Source organism: Chenopodium quinoa, unplaced genomic scaffold (genome assembly GCF_001683475.1).
Source record: "Chenopodium quinoa cultivar QQ74 unplaced genomic scaffold, ASM168347v1, whole genome shotgun sequence".
In the NCBI taxonomy this organism is placed as follows: domain Eukaryota; kingdom Viridiplantae; phylum Streptophyta; class Magnoliopsida; order Caryophyllales; family Amaranthaceae; genus Chenopodium; species Chenopodium quinoa.
In genome coordinates this window covers 84,897-95,977 of record NW_018745611.1, presented here as the reverse complement: position 1 = coordinate 95,977, position 11,081 = coordinate 84,897, and the positions used below count along the sequence as shown (strand labels likewise).

Sequence of the window (11,081 nt, the reverse complement as noted above, 5' to 3'; positions counted from 1 at the left end):
CTGTTACAGGGCGACACCTGTCACAGGTAACACGTGACCAGTCACATGCCACCTGTGAGGGGCAAATGATTAGGGGATTTTTCTCCCACCAATCGGAATGCGCCACGTGGGCCAATCAGGTCCTGCCAAGTGTCCCCCAGTTGGACCTCTCAGGGCTTGCCACGTGGCACACGCTTATTCGTCCATCCTGGACTTATTATGTCATGACACGTGGCATACTCCATGCCTAATGGAGAAGCCGGTCACCTAGGCCCAACTTCCGAGGGAAGCCCAATCAGCCCAAGGTTAACCTAAACCTAGATTGGCACGTTTCCCGAGGTTATAAATACCTCCCTTAATCCTCATTAAGGGAGAGGACGCAGATTACACACATTAAACACTCTCACCTAGAGAGACCCAATCACTTTAATTTCCGCATTAATTACTCATTAATCAAGTACTAACTTGACCGTCGGAGGCGGATCTCCAATCATCCGGAACATCCGTTTGTTTTGCAGGTACAGGCGTCCGGTTCCAATCTCGGAATTGTAACTCTCCCGCAGGACATCAGAAAACCCCGAAACAATACACATTCAAACGAAGGTATTTAAATCAAATGAAAGTGAAATGCATTCTACAAAGCTAGTTGAATCAAATAAAAGTCTAACACATTCAAACAAAGATTTTTGTATAAAATGAAAGTCAAACACATTCAAACTAAACTGTTTTAAGTCAAATGAAAGTAAAATGCATTTTACATAGTTAATTGAATCAGGTGAAAGTCAAACACAATCAAACAAAGCTATTTGAATCAAATGAAAAGTCAAATACATTCTACAAATCTAATTGAATAAAATTAAAGTCTAACATATTCAAACAAAGCTATTTGAATAAAATGAAAGTAAAATGTATTTAACAATGTTTATTGAATCAAATGAAAGTCAAACACATTCAAACAAAGCTTTTTGTATCAAATGAAAGCAAAAAACATTCAAACAAAGGTTTTTGAATCAAATGAAAGTCAAACACATTCAAACAAAGCTTTTTGAATCAAATGAAAGTGAAATGAATTCTACCAAGCTAATTGAATCTAATGAAAGTCATACACATTCATTCAAAGCTATTCGAATCAAATGAAAAGTCAAATACATTCTACAAAGCTAATTGAATAAAATAAAGGTCAAACACATTCAAACAAAGCTTTTTGAATCAAATGAAAGTCCGAAAAACCTTTTTGAATAAAATGATAGTTAAACACATTAAAACGAAGCACTTTAAATCAAATGAAAGTGAAATACATACTACAATGCTAATTGAATCAAATGAAAGTTAAACACATTCAAAACAAAGCTTTTTGTATCAAATGAAAGTCAAACACATTCAAACTAAACTATTTAAATCAAATGAAAGTAAAATGCATTTTACATAGCTAATTGAATCAAATGAAAGTCAAACACATTCAAACAAAGCTATTTAAATCAAATGAAAGTCAAATACATTCTACAAAGCTAATTGAATCAAATTAAAGTCAAACACATTCAAACAAAGCTTTTTAAATCAAATGAAAGTGAAATGCATACTACAACGCTAATTGAATCAAATGAAAGTCAAACACATTCAAAACAAAGCTTTTTGTATCAAATGAAAGTCAAACACATTCAAACTAAACTATTTAAATCAAATGAAAGTATAATGCATTTTACATAGCTAATTGAATCAAATGAAAGTCAAACACATTCAAACAAAGCTATTTGAATTAAATGAAAGTCAAATAAATTCTACAAAGCTAATTGAATCAAATGAAAGTCTAACACATTCAAACAAAGCTTTTTAAATCAAATGGAAGTCAAACAAAGCTATTTGAATCAAATGAAAGTCAAATACATTCTACAAAGCTAATTGAATCAAATGAAAGTTAAACACATTCAAACTAAGCTTTTTGAATAAAATGAAAGTCATACACATTCAAACGAAGGTATTTAAATCAAATGAAAGTGAAATGCATACTACAACGCCAATTGAATCAAATGAAAGTCAAACACATTCAAAACAAAGCTTTTTGTATCAAATGAAAGTCAAATGTATTCAATAATGCTTATTGAATCAAATGAAAGTCAAACACATTCAAAAAAAGCTTTTCAAATCTAATTAAAGTCAAACACATTCAAACAAAGCTTTTTAAATCAAATGAAAGTCTAACACATTCAAACAAAGCTATTTGAATTAAATGAAAGCCAAATGTATTCAACAATGCTTATTAAATCAAATGAAAGTCAAACACATTCAACGAAGCTATTTCAATCAAATGAAAGTTAAATGCATTCTACATAGTTAATTGAATCAAATGAAAGTCAAACACATTCAAACAAAGCTATTTGAATAAAATGAAAGTCTAACACATTCAAAGCAAAGCTTTTTAAATCAACTGAAAGTCTAACACATTCGAACAAAGCTATTTGAATCAAACGAAAATCAAATGTATTCAACAATGCTTATTAAATCAAATGAAAGTCAAACACATTCAAACAAAGCTTTTTGTATCAAATGAAAGTCAAACACCTTTAAACTAAACTATTTAAATCAAATGAAATTAAAATGCATTTTACGTAGCTAATTGAATCAAATAAAAGTCAAACACATTCAAACAAAGCTATTTGAATCAAATGAAAGTCAAATACATTCTACAAAGCTAATTGAATCTAATGAAAGTCAAACACATTCAAACAAAGCTTTTTAAATCAAATGAAAGTCTAACACATTCAAACAAAGCTTTTTAAATCAAATGAATGTCTAACACATTCAAACAAAGCTATTTGTATAAAATTAAAATCAAATAAATTCTACAAAGCCAATTGAATAAAATAAAAGTCAAACACATTCAAACAAAGCTTTTTGAATTAAATTAAAGTAAAAAAACCTTTTTGAATAAAATGATAGTTAAACACATTAAAACGAAGCACTTTAAATCAAATGAATGTGAAATGCATACTACAACGCTAATTGAATCACTTGAAAGTTAAACACATTCAAAACAAAGCTTTTTGTATCAAATGTAAGTCAAACACATTCAAACTAAACTATTTAAATCAAATGAAAGTAAAGTGCATTTAACATAGCTAATTGAATCAAATGAAAGTCAAACACATTCAAACAAAGCTATTTAAATCAAATGAAAGTCAAATACATTCTACAAAGCTAATTGAATCAAATGAAAGTCAAACACATTCAAACAAATCTTTTCAAATCAAATGAAAGTCTAACACATGCAAAAAAAAAAATTAAAATCAAATGAAAGTGAAATGTATACTACAACGCTAATTGAATCAAATGAAAGTCAAACACATTCAAAACAAAGCTTTTTGTATCAAATGAAAGTCAAACACATTCAAACTAAACTATCCAAATCAAATGAAAGTAAAATGCATTTTATATAGCTAATTGAATCAAATGAAAGTCAAAGATATTCAAACAAAGCTATTTGAATCAAATGAAAGTTAAATACATTCTACAAAGCTAATTGAATCAAATAAAAGTCTAACACATTCAAACAAAGCTTTTTAAGTCAAATGGAAGTCAAACAAAGCTATTTGAACAAAATGAAAGTCAAATACATTCTACAAAGCTACTTGAATAAAATAAAAGTCAAACACATTCAAACAAAGCTTTTTGAATAAAAAGATAGTCAAACACATTCAAACGAAGGTATTTAAATCAAATGAAAGTGAAATGCATTCTACAAATCTAATTGAATCAAATGAAAGTCAAACACATTCAAACAAAGCTTTTTGTATAAAATGAAAGTGAAATACATTTAAACTAAACTATTTAAATCAAAATGAAAGTAAAATGCATTTTACATAGCTAATTGAATTAGGTGAAAGTCAAACACAATCAAACAGAGCTATTTGAATCAAATGAAAAGTCAAATACATTCTACAAAGTTAATTAAATCAAATGAAAGTCAAACACATTCAAACAAAGCTTTTTAAATCAAATGAAAGTCTAACACATTCAAACAAATCTTTTTAAATCAAATGAAAGTCTTACACATTCAAACAAAGTTATTTGAATCAATTGAAAGTAGAATGTATTCAACAATGATTATTAAATCAAATGAATTTCAAACACATTCAAACAAGCTTTTTTAATCTAATGAAAGTCAAACACATTCAAACAAAGCTTTTTGAATCAAAAGAAAGTGAAATGCATTTTACCAAGCTAATTGAATCAAATGAAAGTCAAACACATTCATTCAAAGCTATTTGAATCAAATGAAAGTCAAATACATTCTACAAAGCTAATTGAATCAAATGAAAGTCAAACACATTCAAACAAAGCTTTTTGAATAAAATGAAAGTCAAACACATTCAAACGAAGGTATTTAAATCAAATAAAAGTGAAATGCATTCTACAAAGCTAATTGAATCAAATAAAAGTCAAACACATTCAAACAAAGCTTTTTGTATAAAATGAAAGTCAAACACAGTCAAACTAAACTATTTAAATCAAATGAAAGTAAAATGCATTTTACATAGTTAATTGAATCAGGTGAAAGTCAAACACAATCAAACAAAGCTATTTGAATCAAATGAAAAGTCAAATACATTCTACAAATCTAATTGAATCAAATGAAAGTCTAACACATTCAAACAAAGCTATTTGAATAAAATGAAAGTCAAATGTATTCAACAATGTTTATTGAATCAAATGAAAGTCAAACACATTCAAACAAAGCTTTTTGTATCAAATGAAAGTAAAAACATTCAAACTAAACTATTTAATCAAATGAAAGTAAAATGCATTTTAAATAGCTAATTGAATTAGGTGAAAGTCAAACACAATCAAACAAAGATATTTGAATCAAATAAAAGCTTTTTAAATCAAATGGAAGTCAAACACATTCTACAAAGCTAATTGAATCAAATGAAAGTCAAACACATTCAAACAAAGCTATTTGAATCAAGTGAATGTCAAATGTATTTAACAATGCTTATTGAATCAAATGAAAGTTAAACACATTCAAAAAAAGCTTTTTAAATCTAATTAAAGTCAAACACATTCAAACAAAGCTTTTTAAATCAAATGAAAGTCTAACACAATCAAACAAAGCTATTTGAATTAAATGAAATTCAAATGTATTCAACAATGCTTATTGAATCAAATGAAGAAATCAAATGAAAGTAAGTCTAGAGAGAGAAAGTCTAGAGAGAAAAACAAGAAACGCGTGTGTTTGGTTAGGGGTGGTTCCCGCCACCTTTCTTTGAAGGTTTTGCAATGGCGAAGGGACGGGAAAAGGCCAAGAAAGCTTCCAATTCCAAATCCAAGAAGAAGAAAAAGTCCCCTTCTAATGTGAAGAAGTTTACGAAAAAGGATGATGCTAGTGTGGGTTTAGGGCACTTTTCCATTGAAAGCTGGCTGGAAAAGACTTCGGTTTAGGAAGTCCCTAGCAAAGAGGTGTCAGAGGAAGAGAAGGAGATGCATCGTGACCAATTTAACCAATGGCTTCAGGTAATCCATTCTTCTTCACCTCCATTGTTGTCTCAAGAGAAAATAGAGGATGTGATTGCTGGAAATTTGATCAATCCTACTCCTATTATGATGTTATGTAATGATAATCTTGGTAGTAATTCGGCCAATGAAACCAATTGTACCCCTAACCCTAGATGCCCTGTTATTGGGGATTCTGAGAAATCGGGTTTAAATTGGAGAGCACAGTTTGATTCTGTTACTGATGAAGGTATGGATATTAGTTGTGCGAGGGATTTTTCTAAGAAGAATGAAGATATTGGTGGGAGAACTGGATTCTTGAAACTAACAATGGATGATGTGAAACCTGAAATTGATTATTGGAATAGTGCGATTGTTTACTATGTTCTGTGTGGTAAGCCTCATAATGTAGCTTTTTCAGGTTTTATTCGAAGAACTTGGGGAAGATTTGGGGTTGACAAGATTTTCCCTATGAATAATGGTATCTTTGTAGTAAGGTTCAAGGGAAGTGAAGGTAGGGAGAGAGCCTTGAATGTTGGACCTGTATTTTTTGACAAGAAGCCAGTGATTGCTAAAAAATGGGTGCCTGGATTGGATTTGAATGATGAGAAGATTGAGGCTGTACCAGTTTGGGTCAGGCTCCCTGGGCTTGATCTTAGATTTTGGGGGGCAATCTACCTTGATGAAGATAGGAAGCTTAATTGGGAAACCTCTCAAGATGGATAGAGCCACTGCTACGAAGGAGCTTATTGCCTATGCTAGACTACTTATTGAAGTGAAGATTGGGAATAAACTCACTGAGAACATTGAGTTTATGGATGAGAATGGTTGCTTAGTTAGTCAGGCTATTGTGTATGATTGGAAGCCAATAGTCTGCCCTGAATGTGGAGGAATAGGACATGGGGGTGATGTTTTTCCTAAGTTGAGGGCTCCCAGGAGGAGCAATCAACTAGCACAGGGTCAGAGAGTGTGGAGGCTTGTTAGAAAAGACATGAAAAATCAGAATCAGAAAGTTGATGACAACAATAGAGTGGAAAAGAGTGCAGGGCGGTTTTCAATTCTGAATAGTTTGAATGGTAAGGAGGATGGTGAAATTTCTTTTTCTTTTGTGGAATTGGATACTCAGATGAATCCTGCTGGGGAAGGTTGGAAGATTGTTGGTAGTGGGAGGGTCTTGTTTGGTAGTAGGGGGGGTGGAATTCATACCAACCCCTATCATGGATAGTCTGGGTTTTTGGAATATAAAAGGCCTTAACCAAATTGATAGAATTTGTGATGTTTTATGGTTCTTAAAGCATCATAAAATCAGTTTGTTTGGGCTTCTTGAAACGAAGGTTAAGACTATGAAGTTTGGATCTGTTTTTGCTCATTTTGGGGGTGATTGGGCTGTTGGTGCTAATTACTCCAAACATCCTAGTGGCAGAATTTGGATAATTTGGAAACCAGATTTGTTTTGTGTAGATATAGTTGAGGTTGATGCTCAGTTTATACACCTTAAAGTTCTCCACAAGGGTTTAGGGGTTACTTTCTGGTATACAGTAGTCTATGGGTTCAACAGCCCAGATCTGAGAGAGTACTTATGGGACAAAATTAATCATATCAGTAGTTGGGTGGCTGGTCCTTGGATTGTAGGAGGGGATTTCAATAATGTCTTGAACATTGATGATAGAGTTGGGTCTGCAGTTTCTTTTTCTGAAGTTGAGAAGTTTAGGATGTGTGTAAGGAGTAGTAATTTGATTGAACTAAAGTCTGGTGGGATGTTTTATCCCTGGAATAATAAACAGGAGGGCTCTGCTAGAGTCTGTTCTAAGATTGATAGAATCTTTGGTAATGATAGCTGGTGTTCTGCCTTTCAGCAAACTCATGTTGAATTTCTGCCTGAAGGGTTGATGGATCATTATCCTTGTGTTGTGACTTTCTTGGAAAGCACAGCTGGAGATAAAAAGCCTTTTAAAATTTTTAATTACTAGGCTGAGTGTGCATGTTTTTCTAGGGTGATTCATGAGGCCTGGCAGTATCAAGGTCAGGGTTCTGCTATGTTCAGGGTGATCCAGAATCTGAAGAGAGTTAAGGTTAGGCTTAAAGAGCTTAATTCTCAGTTGAGATCACATATTGAAGATGAAGATGCTAGAGCTGCTGAGGCTCTTTTCAAGGCTCAAGGTGACTTGAATAAAGACCCGAGTGATGATATTCTCATTGCTAGGGAAGGGGAGGCCAGAAAGAGATACAGTGAAGTTACAGAGCTACTCTCAAATTTCTTAAACAGAAAGCCAAAGCTCACTGGCTAGAGAAGGGGATATGAATATTCCTTTTTTTCATGCCTGTATTAGAAAAAGAAGAGTACAGAATAGTATTTTTAGCATTCAAAAGGAGGATGGGGTGATAACTAATGATCCTAAGGGGATTGCTGATATTTTCACCAATTTTTATAAAAGCATGCTCGGTTCTCATTTTGATGCTGACAGAGTGCTCCATCATAGTGTCATTGCTGAGGGTCCAGTCTTAAATGATGATCAGGGCAGTCATCTTTGCAGGGTGTTTAATGTTGAGGATGTGAAACATGCTCTCTAGAGTATGGATGATAATAGAGCTCCAGGGCCAGATGGATTCTCTAGTGGCTTCTACAAGGCTGCTTGGAATATAGTTGGGGAAGATCTGTGTAATGCTGTTCTGGATTTCTTTAGGCATGGCAGGTTACTTAAACAAGTGAACAATACTCTTATTACCCTTGTTCCAAAAGTTGATAATGCTACACAAGTAGGCCAATTTAGGCCAATTGCTTGTTGTAATGTCATCTACAAAATTATTGCTAAGATGCTCTGTGTGAGATTGAAAGAAGTCTTGCCTGGTCTGATTGATGAGGTATAAGGGGCATTTGTAGCTAGGAGGTCTATATTGGACAACATCCTTGTTTGTCAAGACATGCTCAAGGATTACAATAATAAAAGGAAGGCTGCTAGGTGCACTGTTAAAGTTGACCTTAGGAAGGCCTATGACTCAGTGCATTGGTCTTTCATAAAGGATATGTTGTCTGCCTTAGGTTTTCCTGATCAGTTTGTTAGCTCGGTTATGCAATGTGTTTGTTCTCCTTCTTTTTCTGTGATGATTAATGGTGGCCTTCATGGGTTTTTTAAGGGTAAGAGAGGGATTAGACAAGGTGATATCTAGTAAAGTATTCCATAACAATGTCACCTCTTTTGTTTGTGATTGTTATGGAATACTTTATTAGATTGATGAGGAAGATTAGCAAGCTCAACAGATTCAAGTTCCACTCTAGATGCAAGGGCCTGAGTCTCAACCACCTTATTTTTGCAGATGATTTGATGTTGTTCAGTTATGGTGATAAGGATTCTATTGAATTGCTGGCTAGGGGGCTTAAGACCTTTGAAAAATGCTCTGGTTTGAAGGCTAATGCTGAGAAGACTTCCATCTATTTTGGTAATGTTCCTGTCACTGCCAGGTCACAGATCATTCACTGTATTGGGTTCACAGTAGGTGAGATGCCTTTTAAGTATCTTGGGCTTCCTTTGAATGCTAAATACTTGAGAATTGTTGATTTTGATAGTATTGTAGATAAAATGCTTAATAGGATCACTTGTTGGTCTAGTAGAAATCTGTCATACTCTGCTAGAGTGACACTTATTAATTCTGTCCTCATGAGTACGCATACTTACTGGGCTCAATGTGCTCTCCTGCCTGTTGGGGTTGTGAATAGAATAACCCAGCTCTGTCGTGCTTTTTTATGGGGAGGCAATGTTGTTCTGTCCAAGACCCCTCCAGTTGCTTGGGATTGGATTTGCAAGCCTAAGGCTGTTGGAGGCTTAGGCATCAGGGATATTGGGTTATGGAACAAAGCAGCTCTGGGTAGATACATTTGGAAAATAGCTCTGAAACAGGACAGCCTGTGGGTCATGTGGGTGCACTCAGTCTACATTAAAGAGGATGATTGGTGGACTTATACCCCTAAGAAATCTGCTGGCTGGGCTTGGAAAAAACTTTGTGCTATTAAGGAGGATTTAAAGGCTGGTTTCAGTCAGAACTGCTGGCAGAACAGTGTCTACAAAATCTCAGAAGTTTACAAATGGTTACAGGGTGATCTACCTACTGTGAATTGGGTGAATTGGGTCTGGAATCCCTATAATCTGCCTAAACACTCCTTTATCACTTGGATGGCTATCCAGAATAGATTGAGAATGAGGAAACAGCTTGCTTCTTTGAATATCTGTCAAGATGCTAGTTGTCTGCTGTGTGGGGAAGCTGAAGAGGATACTGCTCATTTGTTTTTTAGTTGCAGTTACAGCAAGGCTTGTATATGAAAGGTGAGTCACTGGCTTGGTATTCAAGTTCCTTCTCAGCCTATTTGGGATGCTTGGAGATGGTGGAAGAGGTGTATGAAGGATAAGATCAAGAGGAAGGTAGTCCTGGAAGTCCTCACAGCAGTGGTTTACCATATTTGGCTTGCTCGTAACCATGCCTATTGGAAGAAGGCTATTATTCTTCCTAGAGTTCTCTGTAGAGCTATTCAAATTGAAAATGTAGATAGAGTTAGAGGCTGTATAGATACTTCTTGGAAAAGAGAACATTGTAAATGGATTCACCATTTTAGTCTTGGTAAGCTATAGTTAGGTAGTGTGTTTGTGTTCTTGTTGTTTGTGTTTGTTTTGGCCTTTTGGCTCGTGTAGTTTGGGTGAAAGCTTGCCCTCTTTGTTTTGATAATAAAATCTCTTACTTATCAATAAAAGAATCAAATGAAAGTAAAACACATTCAAACAAAGTTTTTTAAATCAAATGAAAGTCAAACACATTCAACCAAAACTTTTTGAATCAAATGAAAGTCAAACACATTCAACGAAGCTATTTCAATCAAATGAAAGTTAAATGCATTCTACAAAGTTAATTGAATCAAATGAAAGTCAAACACATTCAAACAAAATCAACTAAAAGTCTAACACATTCGAACAAAGCTATTTGAATCAAACGAAAGTCAAATGTATTCAACAAAGCTTATTGAATCAAATGAAAGTCAAACACATTCAAACAAAGCTTTTTGTATCAAATGAAAGTCAAACACATTTAAACTAAACTACTTAAATCAAATGAAAGTAAAATGCATTTTACGTAGCAAATTGAATCAAATGAAAGTCAAACACATTCAAACAAAGCTATTTGTGAAAGTCAAATACATTCTACAAAGCTAATTGAATCAAATGAAAATCAAACACATTCAAACAAAGCTTTTTAAATCAAATGAAAGTCTAACACATTTAAACAAAGCTTTTTAAATCAAATGAATGTCTAACACATTCAAACAAAGCTATTTGAATCAAATGAAAGTCAAATGTATTCAACAATGGTTATTGAAGCAAATGAAAGTCAAACACATTCAAACAAAGCTTTTTGAATCAAATGAAAGTCAAACACATTCAAACGAAGCTATATAAATCAAATGAAAGTGAAATACAATCTACAAAGCTAATTGAAGTAAATGAAAGTCAAACACATTCAAAAGAAAACTTTTTCTATCAAATGAAAGTCAAACAAATTCAAACTAAACTATTTAAATCAAATGAAAGTAAAATGCATTTTACATAGCTAATTGAATCAAATGAAGTCAA

General features: G+C 33.3%; 1 protein-coding gene across 1 annotated transcript; it reads left to right on the top strand.

Annotated features, from left to right (window-relative positions):
- Nucleotides 1–8,651: 8,651 nt before the first annotated feature.
- LOC110716560 lies at nt 8,652–9,782 on the top strand. Its single transcript, XM_021895188.1, has one exon. It carries the CDS (start codon nt 8,652–8,654, stop codon nt 9,780–9,782), a length of 1,131 nt encoding a protein of 376 aa, XP_021750880.1.
- Nucleotides 9,783–11,081: the final 1,299 nt, after the last annotated feature.